Source organism: Colletotrichum higginsianum, chromosome 6 (genome assembly GCF_001672515.1).
Source record: "Colletotrichum higginsianum IMI 349063 chromosome 6, whole genome shotgun sequence".
Taxonomy (NCBI): domain Eukaryota; kingdom Fungi; phylum Ascomycota; class Sordariomycetes; order Glomerellales; family Glomerellaceae; genus Colletotrichum; species Colletotrichum higginsianum.
Genome location: NC_030959.1, coordinates 3,017,729 through 3,040,700, shown reverse-complemented (window position 1 = coordinate 3,040,700; position 22,972 = coordinate 3,017,729). Strand labels below are relative to the sequence as shown.

General features: G+C 58.4%; 8 protein-coding genes across 8 annotated transcripts; 4 read left to right on the top strand and 4 right to left on the bottom strand.

Moving 5' to 3' along the window:
* Positions 1-1,247: 1,247 nt before the first annotated feature.
* Positions 1,248-3,757, top strand: CH63R_09293 (F-box domain-containing protein; the record flags this gene model as incomplete). Its single annotated transcript, XM_018304267.1, has 5 exons — positions 1,248-1,712; positions 1,796-1,918; positions 1,975-2,090; positions 2,161-2,734; positions 2,849-3,757. The coding sequence occupies 5 exons, from the start codon at positions 1,248-1,250 to the stop codon at positions 3,755-3,757; spliced, it is 2,187 nt and encodes a 728-aa protein (XP_018156290.1).
* Positions 3,758-4,587: 830 nt separating this feature from the next.
* On the bottom strand, positions 4,588-7,178 carry CH63R_09292 (NIMA interactive protein; the record flags this gene model as incomplete). Its single annotated transcript, XM_018304266.1, has 2 exons — positions 4,588-6,888; positions 6,996-7,178. 2 exons carry the CDS (start codon positions 7,176-7,178, stop codon positions 4,588-4,590), a joined length of 2,484 nt encoding a protein of 827 aa, XP_018156289.1.
* A 659-nt stretch (positions 7,179-7,837) lies between these two features.
* Positions 7,838-9,367, top strand: CH63R_09291 (tRNA (Uracil-o-)-methyltransferase; the record flags this gene model as incomplete). Its single annotated transcript, XM_018304265.1, has 1 exon — positions 7,838-9,367. One exon carries the CDS (start codon positions 7,838-7,840, stop codon positions 9,365-9,367), a length of 1,530 nt encoding a protein of 509 aa, XP_018156288.1.
* Positions 9,368-13,520: 4,153 nt separating this feature from the next.
* CH63R_09290 (Pyridoxal-phosphate dependent enzyme) lies at positions 13,521-14,789 on the bottom strand (the record flags this gene model as incomplete). The annotated part of the gene is made up of 2 exons (XM_018304264.1): positions 13,521-14,362; positions 14,450-14,789. 2 exons carry the CDS (start codon positions 14,787-14,789, stop codon positions 13,521-13,523), a joined length of 1,182 nt encoding a protein of 393 aa, XP_018156287.1.
* A 978-nt stretch (positions 14,790-15,767) lies between these two features.
* CH63R_09289 (Argininosuccinate synthase) lies at positions 15,768-16,614 on the bottom strand (the record flags this gene model as incomplete). Its single annotated transcript, XM_018304263.1, has 6 exons — positions 15,768-15,806; positions 15,850-15,903; positions 15,960-16,091; positions 16,139-16,180; positions 16,344-16,532; positions 16,582-16,614. The coding sequence occupies 6 exons, from the start codon at positions 16,612-16,614 to the stop codon at positions 15,768-15,770; spliced, it is 489 nt and encodes a 162-aa protein (XP_018156286.1).
* Positions 16,615-17,841: 1,227 nt separating this feature from the next.
* Positions 17,842-18,800, top strand: CH63R_09288 (thiopurine S-methyltransferase; the record flags this gene model as incomplete). Its single annotated transcript, XM_018304262.1, has 2 exons — positions 17,842-18,366; positions 18,441-18,800. 2 exons carry the CDS (start codon positions 17,842-17,844, stop codon positions 18,798-18,800), a joined length of 885 nt encoding a protein of 294 aa, XP_018156285.1.
* A 184-nt stretch (positions 18,801-18,984) lies between these two features.
* CH63R_09287 (OTU-like cysteine protease) lies at positions 18,985-19,938 on the bottom strand (the record flags this gene model as incomplete). Its single annotated transcript, XM_018304261.1, has 1 exon — positions 18,985-19,938. One exon carries the CDS (start codon positions 19,936-19,938, stop codon positions 18,985-18,987), a length of 954 nt encoding a protein of 317 aa, XP_018156284.1.
* Positions 19,939-20,886: 948 nt separating this feature from the next.
* On the top strand, positions 20,887-22,493 carry CH63R_09286 (uncharacterized protein; the record flags this gene model as incomplete). The annotated part of the gene is made up of 4 exons (XM_018304260.1): positions 20,887-21,046; positions 21,204-21,466; positions 21,544-21,712; positions 21,880-22,493. The coding sequence occupies 4 exons, from the start codon at positions 20,887-20,889 to the stop codon at positions 22,491-22,493; spliced, it is 1,206 nt and encodes a 401-aa protein (XP_018156283.1).
* Positions 22,494-22,972: the final 479 nt, after the last annotated feature.

The window sequence follows — 22,972 nt, the reverse complement described above, 5'->3', positions numbered from 1 at the left end:
GCTGCTGCTGCTTGGGGATCATCGCTGGCATTGGTCCTGACCCAAGAAAAGACATCCTGGCCTTGACTTGGGGCAGAGGCTACGTAGCGGTACCGAGAAGCGTCAAAAGAGAAACAGCCGTGCTTGACTGCAACGTGAGGTTTCTCTAGGATTCTGCGTCGTTGGAGTAAGCTGTGGCTACGTCGTGAGGCAAAGCCGGGGGGAGGTGGCCGTGGCCGTGCGGGATGTGAGGCTCAGTTCCGCTACACCACACCGCCGTGGTCTCATCGCGTCCCTGAAGACGTGTGCACGGTGCATGTAGTAGCTACGGCGTGTAATGCGGGCGAAAGGATCACGAACAATCTGACGGGGGCACAGGCGGTGGCGGATGGAGACCGAAGGACTCGGCAAGGAGCCGCCGCTTCTTCTTCTCACGGGGTCGGACGGTGGCGGCAGGATTCAGTAGGATTGAGTCGACCCGCTGGGGGGCGGTTCGGGGGAGGGGAGTGTAAACCTCCCTGGGCTGGGGCCTAGAACCACATCGCCTGATGTTTCCAGATTCCGAGGAGCATTTGCGAATTTCCCTACCTACCGACGATGAGGTCACTGGAGGAGTCTGTCTGGACAGCCGTGTGGCGACCGAACGTTTCACTCACCAGCGGGAAGACTAGCGGGCAGTCCAGCCGGCAGTCAGTGGAAGAAAGGACGCTGAAACTGTCCGCCAATCAGCCTGCCAAGGTACTTTGTGCTCTAAGGACACCGCTCCGGCGGCAACTACCGGTGGCTCGCCCCCTGTCACGGATCACAGTGGGGCCCCATTAACGGAGGACGTCCCCTGGTCGCGTCGCGTCACAGATGTGCGCGCCTTGTCCCGCAACTTCACTGCGAACCTCGGACATCTGAACATCCCACCAACGGTGCCCAGCCCATCGTCAGCCAGCCCTGCAAGCATTCAATCCCCCCCCCGGTTTCTACACCGGATTTTGAACCCTCAGTGCAGACACCGGCCGACAGGAGACGAGATGCCAACTCTCCCTGCTTCCCCGCATTAGCTGGCTGTTCATCCCCCCTCCTCTTCCCTCTCCTTGCGTCTCATCAGGCAAAGAATTGCTTCATTGACCTCACCCCCTCAAGTGAGTACCAGGATATGCCCAATCACGTGACCTTATATTGAGACAAACAGGATACCTCTCACTCTCACCAAGAATACTTGTCATTCCGCATCCTCCCGGGGCCTTGCCCTTCAACATCCACGTCAGTAAGAGGACATGGCGCCTTCGGGTCAGCTCCCCCGCGTGCGCTCTTCAGAGGCCTCGATCGAGAAAGGCCGCGCAGCCTACGCGGACCAGCGCTTCCGTGTCGCCCTCGAGCACTTCACCCTCGTCGCCGGGAACTGCCCTTGCTCGAACCCCCGTGGCGGCAGCGGTGGTGGAGGCAACGCAGCGTCCGGAAGCTCGGGCGCCGACCACCAACAGCGCCGCCGTCGGGAGCGATGCACGTGTCGCGACTTCGGCGAGGCCGCCGCCCGGCACCGCCGCGAGAGGGGCAGCGTCTACGCCGAGGCGACCAAGGAGTGCAGGTGCGGCGCCGAGAAGACGTGGGGCCGCTGTCACCGCGAGGGTCACGTCCAGGCGCTCGACTACCGTGCCGCGTGCTTCGAGAAGATGGGGAACCTGGACAAGGCGAGGAAGGATGCCGAGTGGCTGTTGGAGATTGCGCCGCGGAGGCTGGAGGTAGGTATTGCGTCCTGCCATTCCTCCTCACATGGGGCTCTTGTGGTGTTATGATGACGCGGGCTGATCGTGATGCCCTCCAGGGTTACATGAGGCTGGGGAAGATTTACAGGCTCGAGAAGAAGCCCGAGATGGCATGGGCCGCATGGAGTGCCGGCATCGAAGTCGGACAGAATGAGGGGCTGATCAGGACAGCCAAGTATGAGGTATGTGAAGCGGACGAGCTGGTAATCGTATTTATGCTGACCTCTCCCCCCTGAAGCAACTTCGAAAGATCCGGGAACCGCTGCATAAGCACTTTTGCCGGAGGGATCCTCTAGACCTACCAATTGAACTGATCGAGAAGATCTTTTCATATTTCGAATTCCAGGAACTATGGTTCGTCATCCCTCGCTCGCCTCGCGCTCATGATAATCTGCCGTGACTCCCCTCCCTGACTTCACCGCAGCCGGGTATCGGGCGTCTGCAAACGATGGGACCAGTTCCTCGACACCCACCCCTACATCTGGCGCGAAGTCCACTTCCCGACCCTGAACCCCCAGAAGCCGCCCAAGGTGTCGTTCCTCAAGACGCTCCGAAGGCGCACCGGCGGCGGCGCCCGCAGCCTCGTCGTGCCCAACGCCCACACCTTCCAACTCAACGAGAGCAAGTGGCTGTCGCTCATCCAGACGACGAACCCGCAGATGACGAACCGCCTCGAGATCGGCTACATCAAGCGCAACCTCGAGGGTGACTGGGGGTACAAGCTGCCGCCGAAGCCGCTCTTCTTCCAGGGCGTCAAAGAGCTGCGCTTCAGCTTCCACGAGATCACCAGGCCTGAGTACCGCGGCCGCGGCGGCCCACAACCGTTCGTCAGGCAGTTTGTTGAGCGGGCGCGGGAGAACCTCGAGGAGATCCTGCTCTTCAGCATGTACCTGCAAGATCTGGGCTGGCCCGAGCTGCCCCGTCTGAAGGTCCTCCAGCTGACCGGGCCCCTCAACTCGCCGGTGAACCAGCTGACCCCTGAACGTCGAATCGATCCTGTAAGTCCGACCTAGCCTTTGACGGTCTTGATACGCCCCCCCCCCCCCCAGCTTCGACTTGCGACTCACCCGCCCCCACCGTACGGACCAAACTGACACACATCACCCACCCAGTTCGTCCTCGCCCGGGCAACGCCGAACCTGGAACAGCTCTACATGGACAACTTTGGCGTCTTCACCGGCGTCGAGTCGCTGTCCCCGCCCGACGACTGCTGGTCCCTCTGGACGCGCCTGCAGGTGATCAAGCTCGGCAAGGCGTGCGGCGCGCTCTCCATGGGCGACAAACGCCACTTCCCGCCGCTGCACCCGTCGTCCTTCCGCGTTCTAGACGCCCGCGCCGCGCACCAGGGCAACCACGGCGACTGGCTCCCGCAGCAGCTGCCCCTCGACTACTCGGGCTACCCGGCCGCCGAGGGCGCCGCCGACTCGTCGGCGCCCCTCGTCACGTACCCCAACCTCGAGCGGCTGTGGATGCCGCGCCTGCCGCTCAGCGTCGACCTCGCCACCGTGCTCCTCGAGCCCGCCATCCGCTCCGGGAGGCTGCGCGAGCTCGGCCTCTGCTGGCGCCAGGACCCGGGCCAGTTCTTCCCCGGCGCGCTGGCCTGGCTGCGCGGCGCCGCGTCGGTGCGCACGTTCGGCTTCTTCAACTTCGACTTCGAGTCGCACGCGGCGCTGACGCGCGACCCGGCGCACCGCGGCGTCGACCCGATTGACCTGCTCTTCGAGTTCCTCGAGGCCTTCCCGAACCTCGAGGTGCTCGAGCTGCACTCGGAGCTGTGCGAGCCGCGCCGCATCGGCGCCGTCATCGAGCGCGTCGCGCAGCTGGGCCGGCTGAGGCGGGTCTACCAGCGCGCGCTGACGGGCGTGCCCATGGACCAGCTGCGGGCCTTTTGCGAGGCGCACGGCGTCGAGCTGGTGTACGGCGGCTGGGACGACCTGTTCCCCGTCTCGTTGGAGCCGCTGGGCCCTGTCGAGCCGGTCGAGGCCATGATGTCGGATATGTTGGCGTTGAAGGAGAACTAACTAACTAGCCTGGATTGTGTGGGTCGGCGTATGTGTTTGGATTTGTTGGGTTTCGAGGTTTTTTTCACGAGGGCGGTTAGAACTGATCTCTCTCACACAGCATTAGGCGCAAAGGAACCTGGATGCTTGCTCCTTATACTAGATAGTAAGGCGTTTTTTTTGTTACGAGAACATGACTGGGAGTCGAGAACAGGCGGACGAACCCCCCCCCCCCCCCGTCCTTCCCACCCAGACACCCCAAACCGTCCGTTCTTTCGTGATACACAAGTGAACGGATTTTCTTTTCATAGTTATAAATTTAGGTGGATTGGGTGGTTGATTATTCAAGCTCTCTCAGCTACAAGTAATATAAGAAAAACATGGCACACGCAAACAGGCTCTTGCTGTCGTGATACCGTGGAGGGGTTTAAAGATTTCACAGTGGTACTGACTAACAATCGTCATGTCAAAAACAAAAAGGAGGACAAAAAAAGTCATGCTCGCGAAGTAGGTCCGCTCTCGCACTCCCCGTGATCCTCCTTACTCCCAAAACCTCCCACCCATGCCGGCGCCCACGTCCGCTCTCTCTGCTCGCGCGGCGCTTCGACGTTTGTCACCCAGCCCAGGCACCTGCCTCTAAACGCCGATTTGGATATCCTTTCCCGTAAAGACAGTTTCGTTCCCTCCCGAAAGAAAAGAACAAGAGGGGAACCCCCCCCCCCCCCCCCCCCGGTGTGGTTGTATTATAGTGATGGTGAGATGAGATACGGATGCTTGTTGCTCAAAAACGAAAGTGGTATATATGGGCGTGCGTGCGTGCGTGCGTGCGTGTGATTCTGCAGAGCATTTTATCACCGCGAAGGCGATGGTGGGACAGCGACTTGACCCGAGATGAGACTCTCCATCTCCCACGGGCTGAGCGTGCTCCGCCTCCGCGACGCAACTTTGCTCGCGCGCCTGTCGCGCTTGCGCTTCACGGGCTGCGGCTGCGCATGTTCCTGGTCCTCGTCCTGCGGGAGATCGCGCTTGACGGGGTCGAGGTCTTGGTCCTCCGACGTTGTCCTCGCGGGCGAGCCGTTGAGGTGCTGCGGCTCTGCTGGCATCGCCACGATGGTCTCTGGCGGGGGAGGGGCCGGCATTGGCTGTTGCTGCTGCTGGGTCGCGGGCGTGGGTTTGCTGAGGGCGCCTCCGCGGGCGGCCTTGAGCTTGGCACGGACGCGTGCTGCGTCGGCTTCGCGCTCGGAGGCGGCAAGCTTGGCTGCGATGGTGGCCATCGTCAGGGGACTCTGCTGTGGTGGCGGGTCCGATGGACGAGGGAGGGGGAGACGGGAGGGGACGCGACGGAGAGGAGTACGGTGCGGTGTCGCGGCTTTGTTGGTGTCGTTGGGCTGTATGGCAGGCGCAGGAGGCGCCATGTCGCAGCTTTCCTGGCTGGTTAAGCTCTCCTGGCTCTCCTGGGAAACTGTGCGGACAGTCTTGACTGGAGACAGGTTCTCCTTTGGTGCGGATACCACGGGCGACGGCGCCGCAGGAGCTGCTGCTGCCACCAAACGCGGCGGCTTTGGAAGCTTGCGAGCTGTAGGTGTTTTGTTCACATCGGGCGGTGGCGGGGTTCCGGATGGTGTGATGAGGGGCGCGCCGTTGTGGGTTGAGCTGGATTCGATCGAGGCAGCAGAAGTAGTGCGGGAGCGGTCGTCAACTGGGTGAGAATGCTTCTGCGGGGATCTCGGGAGCTGGACGAGATGGGGCGGCGGCTTGGGAGCGGCGGTGTCGACGGCGCGGATGGTGCGATGCTTCTCGACCGCCGTCATGTGATGGTCTCCCTGTCTCTCGCGCCTCGACCGGGCATCGCGGTTGCCGGCAGATGGCATTTCGCGGAGCGGGCTCAGCTGAGGAGGAGGCGGCAGAGGAGGAGAGCTCAGGAAAGCAGTAGACTGTTGGAGGATCTGGACATTGGGCTCCTCCACGTCGACTTCTTCAACGTTGGCGTCCTCAAAGATACTCGACTCATAGTCGCTCTGTTGGTCCTCTTCGTTGCATTCTTCCTCTTCGGGAGCCGCATAGTGTCGGTCCGGAGCGGGAACGAGATGCAGAGACTCGACTCTCTGCGGAGCGGGGCAGGGAGAGTCGGGCATAGACTGGTCCTCTTCTTCCTCCTCCTCCTCCTCTTCCTGGTCTTCTCCTTCGTACTCTTCAAGGTCAGCAGTACACTCTTCCTGGACGCATGAAAGCTCCTGCATGTCCACTCCGCCCTGTTGCGTCTCCTCAACATCGCGAACGCGCACGGGGCTCAGTCGAAGACCCATCTTGAGCTCCTCCATGTTGACAGACTTGCCGTCGGCAACCATACGCCGCCGCCAGCCATCGATGAGGTGGACGGCCTCCTGCCAGCGGTTCTCCATCTTGACCCAGCCGGCGCGCAGGCGGGCAATCTCCTCCTCACGGATCTCGACCTCCTCGATAGGGGCGAACGAGGGGTTCGTCAGAATGGAGCGCAGATGCTCAAGAATGGCGTCCAGCTCGAAAGTCACGTCCTCGGCGGTGGGGAGTGCGACGGCATGCCCATCACCTTGACTTGTCCGGACATCGCAGCCGCTCATTTCGCGCAGGCGTTTCGTCGTCCGTCGGACCAGGGCCAGGAGGGTTTCGTTTTCATCGCTCAGGTTTCTCGCCAGATCCGTCAGGAACTCGTTCGTCTCGCTGCGAAGGCCGTAGTTGGAGTCGTCCGTGCTCGCGCCGGCCTTACCCACGCGTCTGGGTGACACCTTCTCCTCGCCCTCGCCGGCGACAACGCTGATGACGGTGACGGCCGAGCTCTTTGCGGCGCCGCGGGGACGACCGGCGTCGCCGAGTTGCTTCTTCAAACCGTCAATCTGACGGTCGCGGCGTCGGACTTCGGTCGCGCATGAGGCGCGGGTCTGGGCCACTAGGGTCTTGGCGCGAGCCACCTCGTCCTTGAGACCGCGGACGGCGGCGTCGGCCGACTTGAGCTGGGTTCGTAATGTGTTCTCGGTGGCCTCGCTGATGTCGAGCTTCCGCTGGGCCTCGGTGTTCTTCTCCGAAAGGCGTGATATGTCGTTCGTGTATCGGAGGTTTTCGGCGCGGACGGTGCGCAGGGTGGTGGAGAGGTTCTCGCGGTTCTCGGCGTCGCGCTTCAGGAGGGGGAAACAAGACAATCTCAGTACTGGGGCTTCTTCTTCGCCTCTTCAAGCAAGATACGTGGGGTTCAAGGAGCAATGGAAACAGAAGGGACACGCACGTCTCTGCGCAAGATCAAATCATTGACAATGCTCATGATCTTGCCCATGGTGGCCTCGGTGCCGCCCGGGTTGTCCTCCGGATCGGCGAAGTTGATTGTCTGGCCATCGCGAAGGAGACCTCGCGAGAGCAACTGATTGTTGATGTACAGCGACGCCGTACGCAGATTGTCGTTGTCCGCCATCGTGATGGGTGTGTCTGTCGTGACGGAGACGACCAATCACTGCGGAAAGTAGGCAATATGTTTGAGAGGGAGGGGGGAGAAGGATTCCCATCCAGGTCAACAACACATGCGGAGGAGAGAAAGAGCGGCGACGGAACGAGTTGGCCTGGAAGCTTGTATGCCTGTGTGTGACTGGAAGATCCTAAAGAAAAAAAGCAGTGGAATGTGTGTTTGTCATCAATGATGGTACCAGGCTTGTGGTCGGGAGCTTATGCAGGACGAGGACGGACCACAGCACCCTTTTCTCTTTTCTGTATATGGAGTCGCTGGGCGATTGTTGTATTTTGGGGGGCGTCTGCCGTTGCCATGTCACCCCCCACCTCGCAAAGTAAAGTAAACAAAAAGCTCGACAACTCATAGCGTCGCATCTGTGGGCCCCAGGCCCGACCCTGCGGCACTTAGTCGAGATAGGACTAGCGCCCTTTCTAATCGTTCATGCGAATATCTGCTCCGAGTCACACAGTCAATCACAGTCACACGTCTCAGCTCCTCCTCCCAGCAGCACATTCTGGAGCTCGGAGTCTCATTATATTTCTTTTTCCCTCCGCACGCAGCCCGGGAAACCAAAATAAAAATACACTAAATCATTGTTTTTTTTCTGTTTTGTTTCCCGCCGCATCATGGCATACAACCCAACGGCACTTGGGCAATCAGCGGATCCCCTCATCCATGATGTCTCGGGCGAGGTCTGGCACCCTCTGTGGCAGCAAGATTGCGCCTTCGGACCCGACGTCTTTGAGGATGTCATGATGAATCTGGTCAAGAACCCAAACATCAACTCGTCATGGCTCTTCCGTGCCGACATCCTTCATGATTCCGACCCAACCTGGATACCCTCCTCTCCTCCCCTTGCATCAGACTCACCCGGAGAAGATGCCGCCGCCGCACAAGATGTGCAGCTGCAGCAGCAGCGGCAGCAGCAGCGGCCTGTCCCTGTCGTGTTCAGGGATTTTCACAACGACCGTGTTCTCGTGCGTAGGCTGATCCCGCGCAACACTCGCCGGGACGATCCCTTGGAGCAGACGTGCGTCTTCGCCTCATGTACCCCAGATGCCACCAAGACCAGGTCCCTGGTCGTCTACCTCCCCCACGCTTCCTCCCCCGACGACCTCCCCTTCTACCACCCAAAGGTCCGGGGTGTCGCGCATCTTCACGAGTGGGACGCTGCGCGTGCCGTGGGGACCGTCTCCATCCACTACCTGTTCTACAGCGAGACAGACTTCGCCGTCGACAAGCTGGTGCGCACCGCCCGCATGCTGCTGCAGGCCCTCTGGAAGCACGGCCAGGGGCGCGTTCAAGGCTACACCAAGCGAGTGCACCATGACGTTGTCATCCCCCAGGCGCGCTTCCAGAACCGCTACGCAGAGCTCAAGCTCAAGTATGCGAAAGACTTGGTGGAGAACTGGGCCGAGACCACTGACCCTTCAAAACACGTCTTTGAGGATCTAGGCATCGCTGCTTTTCTGATCGAGCTCTGGGCAGACATGTACAAGGACCAGCCGTTCCCCGGCTTCGTCGACATTGGCTGCGGCAATGGCCTCCTGGTCTATCTTTTGATTAAAGAGGGCTACTCCGGCTGGGGGTTCGACGCCAGAGCGAGAAAGTCCTGGGCCAAGTACAATTCCGTCCAGAACGGGCGGGATTCTCTCCAAGCGTTGGTCCTCCTCCCTGACATCGTCTCCAGGCCATCGTACGCCGACGGCCAGGGGCCTGTTCTGGACATGGCAAAGGTGCACAACGGCGCATTCCCCAAGGGCACCTTCATCGTCTCGAACCACGCGGATGAGCTGACGCCGTGGACGCCCATCCTCGCGACGCTCTCTGATAGCCCCTTCATCATGATCCCCTGCTGTAGCCACGCGCTCGGCGGCCAAAAGTACCGACCCTCGCCCCCGCGAGACAAGACAAAGTCGCAGTCGACTTATGCCTCCCTGGTCGACTGGGCGGCGCAGATTGCCGAAGATTGCGGCTGGACCGTTGAGACGGAAATGCTGCGCATCCCGAGCACGCGAAACACGGCCATGCTGGGGCGGACGCGGACGCGGGATGTCGAGGAGGTCAATGTAGACGGTGTCTTGGCCAAGTATGGCGGTACGGAGGGATACTTTGAAAGCGCAGCAAAGTTGACAAAGTCGGAAAAGGGGCACTAGATCAGATCACGACTATTTCTCAAAGAGGGACGCTATCATATCCCATCGATACCATTTTCATGGCTCTTATACAATGTGTCTGTGCTTGAGCCGGTTTCGGCACCAGTCGGACTTTCCGGTGCAGCGCCTCAGCCATGTCCAGACGGATGTGCCCATACGAGCCTCCACGGGCTTCCTCTAAATCGACCCAGCCAGCTCCTGAATTCTCTTCCTTGCAGCCTCTCTCACCTCGACCACCACCTCTCCCGCCGGCTTAATCTCGTTGACAAGTCCCACTCCGGCACCCGCCCACTTCCCAATCATCTTCTTCCCCTCGTCCTCGCTCCACCCCGACCGCAGTCTCTCCTGGCTCTCCTTCACCGTTGCCGTCTTGCCGCCGAGCGCGTGGTACTCGCGGTGGATGTCGCCCACGATCGCCCGGCCGTCGTACCCGTCCTTCCAGAGCTCGCTGTCCACGAGCTTATCGTGGAAGTCCGACTTCCACGTGCTCACGCCGCCGTCCCGCGTCTGCACGATGACATCCTTGTGCAGCCGCGCGCTCAGGGCCTCGTCCGTCGCCACGAACCGCGTGCCCATGACCACGCCCTCGGCCCCGAGCGCCAGCGCCGCCGCGACGCCGCTGCCCTCGACGATGCCGCCCGCCGCCACGACCGCGACCTCCCGTCCCGGGAACTCGGCCGTCAGCATCGCCCGCACCTCCGGCACGAGCGCCACCACGCCGCACCCGCGCGCGAACTGGTGCCCGCCCGCGTCGACGCCCTGCGCGACGATGACGTCCGCGCCGTCCTCCGCCGCCTCGCGCGCGGCGGCCACAGTCCCGACCTGCACGAAGACCCGGATCGACGCGTCACGGAGCGCGGAGATGATGCCTGCGTGCGGCTTGGTCTCGGCGTTCGGGGCGAAGAGCCAGGCCGCCGCGACGCGGTGGCGCGTGAGAACCGGGAGCACGTTGGCGGTGAACTGGGACGCCGGGTCCCGGGACGTGATGAAGCCGACGCCGAGCGGGAGGGTGTTGGCGCCGTCGGCGGGGGGCGTGGAGAGGAGGGTGCGGGCTTGGGTGAGGGCCTTGTCTAGGTCCGTCACCTGGGTGGAGGACTCCGTGAAGTCGTAGCCCGCGGCGATGAAACCTGGAGGATTTGTCAGTCCAACCGGCGCGACACGAAAGAGAGAGACATTGGCTTCTGGTTTCTGGTTTTGGCCGAGTCAAGGGAGGATGGAAGGGAGGGGGAGGTATTTACCGAAGCCACCGGCTTTATGGACTTCGGTTGCCATGGCGGCGCCGGCTGAGCCGAGCATCGGCGCATTGATGATGACGGGCGCCTTGACGTGGGGAAACCAGGAGACCAGTCTTGAGCGCGACATGTTTGCTTATTGTTGCTTTCTTATTTTTTATTCTTCTGCCGACTTCTTGAACCCTTTTTGGCGGACGGGGTTGTTGTTGTGGTCGTTGTGAGACAATGCTGTTCGAGACTCTTTCCCTTGGGTCAAAAGGGAGGAAATATTTATGGTCGAGGGGAAGGTGAATCAGATTAATAGGTGAATGTGGGCGTAGAATGACTGGATGAGACACACTCGACCTGGTGGTCACTGCGGCTGGCGTGCGTACGTCAGACGGGAAGATCGCCGGGTACCCGGCCCCACGGGGTATGGGGCCTGTTGTTGAGGTCAGCGAGACCTAGGGTAAGGGGTGGATACCGATCTGGCATCTCCGCGGACAAGCGGGGCCGAAACACCCGCTGTGTCCGCCGGGACCAGACAACAGTGGCTTGGCGAACTGCCGTCCGTATCACCCTAATCGGCCGAACAACCTCACTTCGAGGACGGACGACAACGCGCACGGGAAACACAATTCTCAACCGCTCGATTGTTTCTACAAGAAACGGATTATGGTATGGATGGAAGGCTTTTCCTGTCCCCCCCCCCCCACCCCCCTCCATGGGAGACCGGATGGTTGGTTTGCTCGGGATAGAACGGCTCCCACCGGCTATATCCCCATGCCCTCGTCGCAAACACTCAACAAAAATTAGTAATCGCAACACCTCCGACCATCTTTTATCGACCGCTCACGGCCGAATTTCGTCTTAATTGCGCTGCAATCCCTTTTCAACTCCACCCCGTGCCGCCGGTGTCTCTGGAGAGCCAGTCAATCTCTGCTTCGGACCATGACCTCACTCTGCGCGAGTCTGAACCGTCCAAATAGGTTATCTTGGATTACGTTGAATTGTGAAACGAGAAAGTTGTACTTGTACAGGCACCTCAAAGCCTGCTGCAACTCGGCCACAATGTTCTTCCAAGGAGGCTTTTATTTTATTCTATGTTCTGTTGGATCAAAAAGTCAATATCTGTCTGTGCAAGCTCCGTATCAAATTTCTCCTTCAACAGCGGAGCCATCTCAGACCAAGAGACGTTTTCTTTTGAAGACTTTATGAGCCACTTTCTCTGCGGCAAGGTCCCATCATCTTGGAAGGAGGTCTAGCTGAGATTCTGTTGGCATTCTTGCTTGAATGCGTACGGTGTGCGATTGTGCTTGAAATGGTCCAGGTGCTATCTCGACATCGCCCCAGTCAGATTCGCCGTTCGGAAATGTTCTGACGATACAGTCCATTTCTTTTTGCGACCAAGGTTGTTTGCTTATATCTTCGATTCCCCTCCAAATCTTCTTACTGTCGTATAGAAGCGAAATAAGGTAAGTAGCTGAGGGAGTTACCTCGAATTTCTTCGGCGACGTCCCCGGAATTTGGTGATATCCTCATCCTCGCCTTTACGAGACTGACAAGTTCGCTTACAATCGTTAGAAGCCGTAAAAGCAGCACCCATAGCCAGTGAACCCTCTTGGAGGCCCATTTCTTGCTTGTGGAGCAGCCTGCAATCAACGAGGAGTTCGTCCGCGCTCAAGAGCAGAAGACTCGGATCGAAGTTTCGATCGAACTCTGATTTCTTGATCAAGTTCAGGAGAGATGGCTTCCAGGTCTTCGACCAGGTCTTGGTTGCCGTATCGCTAAAGCTTGGCGCAGCGTTCGATGTGAAGCCAAGCAACGTAACCTTTCAGGTACAATTCTTCCCACAGGTGGCCCACAGGCGGGCAATTAAGATCCCATGGCTCTTTTCGGCTGGGGGTCTGACTGATCTGCCCCCCCACCCCCCCCGGCCCCCGAGGGAAGACAAATCCGCGAGAACCGCTGAAAAACTGGTCGCAGTGATGGTTGCTCTGACTCTATTCGGATCCAAGTCCGGGCTGAGGTGACCAATGATGTGGCAACCAACGTCACAGTTCGAATGGATGTCTCGGGTTCCTGAGAACACCTCTATCTTGATCCAATCATTCCCGAAGTGCGTCCACAAGATGCTGAACGTTGTTGGATATGTTTCAGTCCTGATATAGCTGAGTAGCCATCCAAACCTCTCCTTTATCTCCTTCCCATCCCTTTGCAACATCTTTCCCCAGCTTTTATCCAGCTGAAACCAGACGCTCCTCAAGACATTCATGAAGTGACAAACCTCCTCAGTTTCCCACTTGAATCTCTGAGCTCGGTAGAAGGGAATGATTTTTTTTGATCGGCAGAGATCGGCTGAGGCCTTCAAATGGGATGCCTTTGGGCCTGATCTCCAATCAGTAAGGAGCACCCTGATTGCCAGTGAAGATACTATAATCCTTGTCGACAAATGTGCCCTAGTAGGTCATGTCGTCAGCTTCAGCAAGAGTTAGTATGAACCGGAGCCGGTCCAAGCCTTCCTCCAGTATATCCCACATCTGTTGGCATGCAGCCGGAGTGAGAACCAGTGTGCCTCGCGCCGCTTCTTACTCAAATTGGCACATATCAACACTTTTGTTCGCGTCGTCGTCTTTGTCCCCGCAATCGAAATCATCTTCATCGGACACCCGTTCTCCATCAAGCTGCACACTCTCGTCTTGTTCTTGGCAGAGGCGCGCGATAGCCTTGTCAAGCTCATAAGAGCCGTCAGATCCGGGCGCAAGAGTCTTGGAGATTTGAAGACGACTCTTGGCTTTCGTAAAGCAAGCCAGAAAGAGCGTTGCCCTAGTTAGTTACGGACGGGCTATTTCTCTTCGGCCCAGTTGGTTTTTGAAGTCGCTAGTAAACCAGTGTTCCATATCATTGTCTTTCGTCGATGAATGTGTAGATGGCTCCAAGTGTTAGGCAGCAAATATCTTCAGAAGCCCCTCCATGGCAACGTTGCCGCCGCTGAAAACCAACCCCAGATCCCACCCAGCCTCTCCCGCCTCCTCCTCCACCATGGCCCTGAAGTCCTCGTTGAACAGTGCCACCGCCAGCGGCACGGCACCGCTCGGCTCGACCACCAGCTTGAACCGCTCAAACACCAGCTTCGTCGCCGCCTTGATCTCCTCCTCCGACACGCTGAACATGCTCTCTACAAGCCGGCGCTCGTAGATGACGCTCCACGGGTGTTTTCCCACGGGCGTCCGTAATCCGTCGGCGATCGTGAGTGTCTTGACGCTCTCTACCCTCTTCCCGGCCTCGAAGCCGCGCTTGCAGTCGTCGGCGCCCTCGAACTCGGGCTCCGCGCCGAACACCCTGATCCCCGTGCCCTCACAGCTGAGCGCGACGCCCGAGAGCATGCCGCCGCCGCCGCAAGGCGTCATGATGGCATCAAGGCCCTTCGCTCCCGACTTGCCGTCGGACGACGGCAGGCCGGTCGAGTTGAACGTTGGGTTCGCAGCGGAATGACCCGCGGCTATGAGATCGCGGACCTGCTCCTGCAGCTCGAGGCCCATGGTGCCCTGGCCCAGCATGATGTCCGGGTGATCGTAGGGCGGGACGAGGCGGGCGCCCGTCTCGGCGATGACGCGGTCGGCGACGGCCTCGCGCTCGACCGAGGTGCTGCCGCTGAACACCACGTTTGCGCCGTACCCGCGCGTCGCGGCGATCTTGTTGGGCGGGGAGATGTCCGGCATCACAATGTGTGCCGGAATACCGCTTTCCCTGGCCGCGAGGGCGAGAGCCTGGGCATGATTTCCTGAGGGCTCTGTCAACAAATGACCTCCTCCGTGTTGCCTCATGTCCCGGTTCTCTCAGGTGAGATCAAGGGCCAAGTCTGACGTACCTGAGCTATGCGTGACGACACCCTTCTCCTTGCCGCCGCTCTCGAGCCACCCAGGCTCCTTCTTGAGCCTCTCGACAGCATGGAACGCGCCGCGGACCTTGAATGCGCCAATGCGCTGCAGGTTCTCGCACTTGAACCACAACCGGAGCACGGGCTTCGCCGGTGTGCGCCCTTCCCACTTGGTGCCCCTGAGGTCCTCCGCGGCCCGCGGTGTCGACGCCAGCGCCGTGAGGGTCTTGTTGGTGAGGACGGGGGTGTAGTGGACGTGCGGCTTGACGAGCTTGTGGGCTTCCACAACCGATGCCCGAGTCAAGGGCAGGCAGGTTGATAGGTCGGCCATGCCGGATATGTGTTTCTGAGGTTTTGGCAGGTAGAAAGGGGGAGCGGAATTTGGGATTTGAAGAGCTTTCTGGTGAAGTGTTGTAGACGAGAAAAAAAAGGTAAGAGCGAAATGAACCGTCGTACGGGGCGGGGCGGAAAGATGTTGGCGCTCCCGGCCGGCATCGGGGACGCTGACGCCCTCCGGACGGGGCAACCCCGCTTTGGTTATTGAAGGGTCGGCGGTTGGGAGCCGAAAGGGCAGGCCGTCTCGTACTAAGATATACGACTATCGCCGTCAGAATTTAGCCGCGGCTAATACTACACCCGATTCCTCACCACCACACTAACTCTGCGGAGCATCTGATGCCACAATGTCCTTTGAACTTGGAGGCACCATGACTATTTGTTGGTTGGCAATCCACATTGTTCGGTTTGATGAAAGTAAACAAATTCCCCTCCTTCATTCTGTGCACCGAACGACAACTGCACTCAACGCTGAATCCCTGGGCACGCGCCGAAGTCGGCTATTCCGATAGTCTGTAACCCAGGACCAAGAATTAATCATTTCAACAACTGGTTTAATTCCTGTGCTGAAATGCGTGGGGTCGCATCTTAGGCATTTCCTCATTACTTCGGAGCGTGGTCGGTTACAACTTAACGAAAAGGCAGCACTTGGCTTCATCACTCGAGCCTTTTTTTAACATCTGGCACTGCTGCCATCAGCAGATTTCTCGCCACCCACGGGGTACGAATCTTTACTTCTGAGGTCTTTGTCAATTCGATTTCCCTTCTACGCCAACCGTAATGCGGGTTTGCTGTTATATACTGGAAAAGCCGCGTTTCCGACCGTGTTTCTGCGAGGACAGACAATAGAGCTGCCACCTCACTCCCCTAGCCTCGAATTGCGTATCGATCATCCGGAACCAATTCGGGCTTGAGTCTGCGTCTCATCCGACTTTCCAAACTACCATCTTCACACGTTCCAAAGTCTTCCCATCTAAAACTTGATACCAGCCTCGGTCTGCTGAGCACCATACTGTCTTCTGTGCCAGCGTCTGCACTTCTCCAGAAAAACACACGCGATATGTGCTTGCCTTCTTGAGGCGGAGAGCGTAGATGGTGATGAAGCCAGACTGAATGTAATTTCGTTAGCATTGTAGTTCCCCGAACACGATCTTTTAGGTCATACCGTCTCAGAGGAATCGAAGTTGGTGAGAGAGTCCATGGAGGCATCTTCCTCGGAATTGAGCTTCTCCTCAGAGATGCGGCCCAAGACGTAAACGCTGCCCTTGTACAAGTGGAGACGGATCTCGTCGTTGACCTGTAACAGTAAGATTCTGCGAGCTGTGTTATCGTTCCTCAGCGTACCCGCTGCTGCGCATGGTCGAGACTCGCTGTTTCGAGGATTAGCTATAGCTTGGCAATGCTCCAGGGACTCACTCACGCTACAAGAAGGCTCGCCCCGGGCTGAAGTACATCCCGTTGTAGATAAGGTGTATCCACTAATTACAATTAACATTGGTTACTTCTCTTTCTTTGTTAGATATGAATACCTGCTAGCTCATGATGTTACGAAGCTCGCGAACTCTAGCATCCAAAACAAGACCCTCGAGGTTGATGTGGGCTCGTCGAAGGAAGTCTGCTCAGGAGTAATGACCTTGACGGGAAGGCCCTTTTCGAAGTGAATGGTGATGTCCAAGGGGGCATCCGGAGCCTTGAGGGGCGAGACGGTATTGGCCCACATGTCCTCGAGCATGCCGGCCTATGTCTTGTAAGCAACGACATCGAATGTACCTGGTATGTAGACTCACCTCGTAGGAGCAGTGGGTAAAGTTGTCGTCCATGGAGTAGGGCTTGGCCTTGGTGGAGGTAACCGGGATGCCCTTCTCGGCAGCATAGTCGATGAGGTCGTTGCGGCCCTGAAGACAAGACGGTCACATGATATCTCAGTTCGAAACTCCCAGGTTACGTTACCTGGAAGCGCTGGTAGAACTCAGGAACTTTGAACAATGTCAGCGATACTCATCCCCGAGAGCACTCGTTACTTACGACGCCAAGGCGCCAGGACCTTGATGGAGGGGTTGATGGTGTCGAACGCAAGCCATCCCTGTTAGATTCGTAGAAATCTCAAGAGAGAACCAGCAACACATTGTTCCTTGCGATTCTTTAACCGCATCTACTTGCTGTTACTGGAAGTGGCTGTTGGGCCGCTGATGGTCTCGGACACCTTCAGAAAGTAACAACGTTTTCGAGGGCAGTAGGGTGAAAGATGAAGCCAAAGAACCTCGGAGAACGGCGGGTATGCTCGAGAGTGAAAGGAGGGAGCTGACATTGCTGTTGCTTGTGTAAGTAAAGAGAGCGGTATATTCAATTAGGCCACTTACTCCTTTCTGGGGTCAACTCCCCCGTGGTCGAATATAGCGATTGACAGATTGGCCAATGACTCGCTCAACCGACTCATGTCCCTGCTGGGAAGACCCTAGCCGATTGGACTCCGCTTCTTCAACGCCAGGTGATAGGAGTCCGCGATGACTGGCGCATCGTCGCCTACCGAGGAGGACCTCATCTCACCCGTGGAGAATGAACGTCATACAGTACAGCCAGGCAGGCGCCCAGCCGACACAAGGAGGACGCATTGAGCATTGCCCTGCAGTCCGGGGTTAATCATCCTACCGCAGCTAGCTATTCAAAGGTGGAAGGCGCCTGTTGTGTCCCTGACAATGACAGGGATCACGTCGCTGTTCTCGAACGCGGGGCATCTTTTTTTCGTCGCGGCGCGGGGTCCTCGGGGGAGGGGGGGTTGTGAGGTCACTAGCTCCGGGTGCTGAGCTCATGACTTCACTCTCCACCTGATTCAATCTTTCGAATAAACGATTCAAGACAAAAAAACAAAAACAAAAAAAGAGTTGTTTCTGTTTATCTTAGCATCCGCAAATTTTTTTTTCACTCGCCATCAAAGGAAGCATTCATTCGGTGACTGTTGAGTCCCTCTTACAGCCAGTATCAGTCTTGTGGGCCGCAATCCCAATCCAAATATCTCCCAACGACAAACAACGAACATCTCAGCCACGATGGCAAACGAGTCAAACAAGCTCTCAACGACCTTTGCCGACGCACCACTCTCGGACCATGGCCCGAAATGGTCTGCCTTCTGGGAGGAAAAGTACACGCCCTGGGACCGCGGCGGCCCCTCTCTCGCCCTCCTTGACATCCTGACGACACGTCCTGATCTGGTTCCGCCCACCCCCTCTCCGGCAGAGCAGAAACAATCCAGCCGGGAAAAGCCAACGGCACTCGTGCCGGGTTGTGGAAAGGGACACGACGCCCTCCTCCTGGCTAATCTAGGCTACGACGTCCTCGCCCTCGACTTCTCCCCCGCCGCAATCGCTGAAGCGAAGGAAAACGAGAAGGCCATTGCAGCTAAGCTCGAAGCTGAGACGGAAGCGCCGGATGAAGACCTTGAGGTCTACGCCATCCGTCACCCCAGCGGGGCAGAGCCCGGCTGCGTGACGTGGCTATCGGGAGACTTCTTCTCCGACTCTTGGCTCGAAGAATGGAATCGCGGGAAGGCATTCGACCTCATCTTTGACTACACCGTGAGAGCTCCCTTGCAGCGTAACCCACGGACCCTCGCACGAGAGGAAGAATTCGACTGACGTGCGCCAACCAGTTCCTCTGCGCCCTCCCACCAACCGCACGCTCCTCCTGGGCCACTCGCATGGCCACCCTCCTCAGCCCCCGCGGCCGCCTCGTCTGCCTCGAGTTCCCCTCCGGCAAGCCCCTCTCCCAGCCCGGACCGCCGTGGGGGCTGACCCCCGAGATCTACCTCGCGCTGCTCTCCCGCCCCGGCGAGCCCCTCGAGTTCTCCTCCTCGACGCAGGCCGGCGACGCCGCCGACGTCGTCGTCGTCCCGCCCTTCCGCGAGGACGGCCTCAGGCGTCTGGAGCTTGTTAAGCCCACCAGGACGCACCGGGCGGGCATGAACGAGGACGGCACGGTGCGCGATTGGATCCACGTCTGGAGTCACTGAATACCTGCATCTGAAACGCGTCTTTGTTCCGCGATGCCTTCGCATCCTATGCCATGGGTTACGCCCCCGTCTTCGCATATGCTGTGTATATGCTGTGCACTAAACCCGCCATATGACTCATGATTCCCAACAACAACCAAAAAAATAATATTATTCCAACCACCTGATGCTTCTTTTTTTTTTCTCACGCCGTCTTCCGCAAGGAGTTGTAATGCTCGCCTAGCCCGTACCCGTGCCGATAATACGCCAGCCAGATCTCCTTCCCCGCCGCCCCGGGTTCCTCGCTGGCGGCGCCGTCTATGTTCCCAGCGCTCGGCCCGATCCTCTCTGTCCGCCCGTCCTGCACGACGCGGATCTCGACCCCGTACACGTTGGCCAGCGCCGCGAGCTCCAGCTGCCCGCCCCACTCCGCCGTGTCGCGGATCTTGCGCGCGTACGCCTCCAGGTCCTCCTCGAGGAACGGCGCGAAGTCGTCCGGGTGGGCCGTCATCCACTCCGCCGCCGCCGTTCGGACGACCTTGTAAGGCGGCTGCGCGGCGGCCGCGGCGGTGGCTGTCAGCGGGATGCCGCACTGCGCGAGCTGGTCCGCCACCGCGGAGAAGAGGCAGTGCCCGTCCGGTGCGATCTCCTTCTCGGCGAGGGAGTGCGTCTTGAACTCCTTGAGCATGTACGTCTTCTCGGCGCCGCGGTGGTCCGTCATGCCCCGCGCCTCCTCCTCGGCCTTTGCGGCCGCGGCCTCGATCTCCGCCGCGCGCCGCGCCATGCGCTCCTTTTGCCTGTTGCGCTTCTTGCCTTGCCCCTGGTCCTGTGTTTGGGTATCGTCTTCCGTCGATGGGGTGGCTTCCGAGATGGAGGTCTCCTTGAGCTTGTCCGCGACCGCGGCCGTATCGTCATTTGCCAGGGCGTCTGCCACCTCCTCCACCACTTCCTCGTTAACGTCTGCGCCGCCGCCGGTCAGGGCCGCGAGCTCCTCTTCTTGCTTCTCTTTGAGCCGCCTCTCCATATCAGCGCACTCCTCGTTGACACCCTTGCGTGACTTTTTTGTTGCGTTCTTCTTTTTGCTGGTGATTCGTCCGACGAGGTCGCGCTGCTCCTTGCGGTGTCGCGCCTGCATCTGGTCGAGGGTTTCGGCCTCCATTGTGGCTACTGTCGTTTGTGACCTTTTCGGGTATTCTTTTTAATCGGCTGGGCGGTCAGCCTCTGCGGCGCGGTCGGCGGGAAGGAAGAGGTGCCGAGCTGTCGACGTGGTACAGGAGGGGTGGTGGAGTGTTTCGCTCAGGGCGCGACCGGCCAATTCTGGACTTGTGGGAGGAGGAAGGGTGCTGTCGAAAAAAAAGCAAGGCAGGACGAGTTAAGGGGAAGCTCTGGTGGTTGAGCGAAAACACTTGCAAAAGGCTGAATGTGAGCTGATGTGTTGTTTCTCGGCTGGAGGTTGGCACGTCACTGCAGATAGGTACCTCAAGCTTGCGTGGAGGGGTGAAATTTCTTAGTGGGGGGTGCGGCGTGCTGTGGGTGCGGGGTCGGTGCGCCCCCGGAGAGCGGCCCCGTAATTGAACTTCCCCCGAACGCCGAACCTATAGGCCGGGCCGCATCAGCACGGGAACCTACGCCGAGATGAGCCTGTTACAGAAATAAGTGGTTTCTGGATATTTCTCTGCCTTCTTGGAGGCTTCTACCAAACGTACAGGTAAACGTTTCTTCTCTGCTAAAGGAATTCTCTTTGTTCGCTCACAGATCCCGATGGTGCTAGAACATCAATCGGCGAGTGCCTTGGACGATTGAAACTTCTGGGTATTTACCTGAATACTTGGGTGACACCACCAAAACCTTCTGCCTTCTGGTCTTTCTCAGTTCTTAGTGGGAACTTCTAGGCTCCGTGACTCATGTCGCCCCATCCGTCGCCCCCTTGATGTGAAGATGTGAGTTCTTTGATATTTAGCCTCTACTCGCTCCATGCATCTATTTCTAACTTGATTTCCTTCTTACCTTCAATTGAAAGCCCTCCAAATCACCAGCTTGGAAGTTCCTACCCCTGTCACTCAACCCTCCGAAGCATCCAGCAGGTACAGCTCAGACGACCGCCGACATGTCTGTCCTTCTGTACGTCCGGCAGGAACTCAAGGAACATTTGGACGACGTGGTCGGCTTCCAGACTCTCGAGGATACTCATCCATGCACCGCGTGTGTGGGGTCCCTCCATCGCCACATCTTCCTGAGGTGCTGCGAAGCTGAAGTAGAAGAGCCATGTATCCTCTGCAGCAGAGAGGGGAATGAGTGCACGGCTGTAAGTGGACGTTCCCTCCGGCCAAGGAGCCGACCTTCCATTCCCGTTTCTCACTTGTCCCCCTCCTCTCTGTACGCATGATTGGGATTCAAAATGCTAATATCTCATCCCCGCGTCAGATCCCCATCGAGCTCCTCGGCGCGCGGCTCAGACCATTTGGAACTACGCCAAAGTCATGGCAGACAAACATGAAAAGGGGGACCTCGACGGCATTCAACGCTGGCGCTCCCACCGCGCACTAGAGCGCGCGTGTACCGCATGGAACGAGCTCCTTACGTTCCTCAAACAGCTGGTCGATTTCGGCGGCCTTAGCCTCGACGTCGTTCAGACGCAGGAGGCAGCTATGATGCGGGAGACGACCATCATCGGCATACTCCATAAAGTACATGCTTCGTTACCCCATTAATTCTCTATTTCTCTTGTTTCATCCTCAGATAAGGACAAGTCTGCTGATCCAAGGACGCCCATCAGGTAGGCATCATTGAATCGACGAAAGAACTCGTCGCCCGTCTCGTGGCGCTTGCTCCGCCCTGGTCGCAGCACAAGGAGCCTGCCAGGAAGCTCCGGACCGCCATGAGGAACCTCAAAGTCGCCAAAGACGTACCCGTCTCTGGCGTCGCGCAGGAGGGTTCTATTCAGAGTTCCCGCAGCTCATAGCCGCGGAGGTCGTGGGAGAGCTGAGCACCGTTCCCTGGGCCATGGCGCCGGCCCGTGACGTTAGCTATCCCGGCGTCCGGCTCAGGATCTGCGAGGAGACGTTGAACGAACAACAGGCATGATGGGGAGGATCTGTAGACGCGGACACTCCCGAGGACTCGGGCCAAGAAGCGCCTGCTGATCAAGGTGCGCCGGCTGTTTCGAAGGGCGGCGACGGCAACGAGAAGCCCGTGGGCCCCGCGCATGAACACAAACACGAGCACGAGTGTCAATCAGTGTCTGGTCCCGAATCCCCCAAAGAACCGGCGAAACCGGAGCACGCGGACAGGAACCCGGCCAAGAAGGCCGTCGCAGCGGGCAAAACGGCGCCCAAGTCTAGCAACCCCACCAAGTCCATCAAGAGTAAAGGCAAAAACGCACATGTCAATGACGACGATTGCGAAGACGACGAAGAAGACTCCAAGCCCGGCACCGCACCCTCGGTGTCGGGTAAGAAGACGGCGCCCAAGTCCAACAGCCCCACCAAGTTGGGCCACAAGTCCAACAGGGGCAAGGGCAAGAACAACTACGACGCGGACGATGACGATCGCAGAGAGGAAGAAGAAGAGGAAACCGGGGGGGAAGCCAGACCCGGTCCCGTGACCAGACCCCGAAAACGTCGCGCTCCCGCGGACGAGGAGGACACGGGCATCAGCGCGGGCAAGCCGCGGAAGAGGACGAGGGCGCTGAAGAAAGTCGCAGTCAAGAATTGAAGGGGCTTGCGTCCAGAAGAGTTCGTCCACAACTTTTGTATGTTGTGCGTTTGCGCAATTGCGCTGACTCCGGACGTCTTTAATCTCATTAGCAGCCAATTTGTGGCTGTGCTTTGAAGCTGAAGTCTCGCTGTTTGGAGAGTCAACGGGCATTGAGTAGCTTCATTCCATAGGCACGAATCTGTTTTATGGGAGTCTACTTCTAGGGGCATTTTATATTGCTCTTACAGATCCTGTTTGTGAACTACCTAGAAACTCGGTCTTCTCCAAGGTCCCGTCACAGACATACCATCGCACTAGGAGAATGTATCTTGAACGGTTTTTGAATGATAAACATCCGTCCCCGAGAACCTATCTACAGAGCGAAGCTAACATCAATCCCTTCGAATCGACTACATCTTACAAATCAACAACCCATCATCTTTTCCATGATGCCCCCACGATCTGCGGCATGGTGACCTGATCAGACACAACCTGTC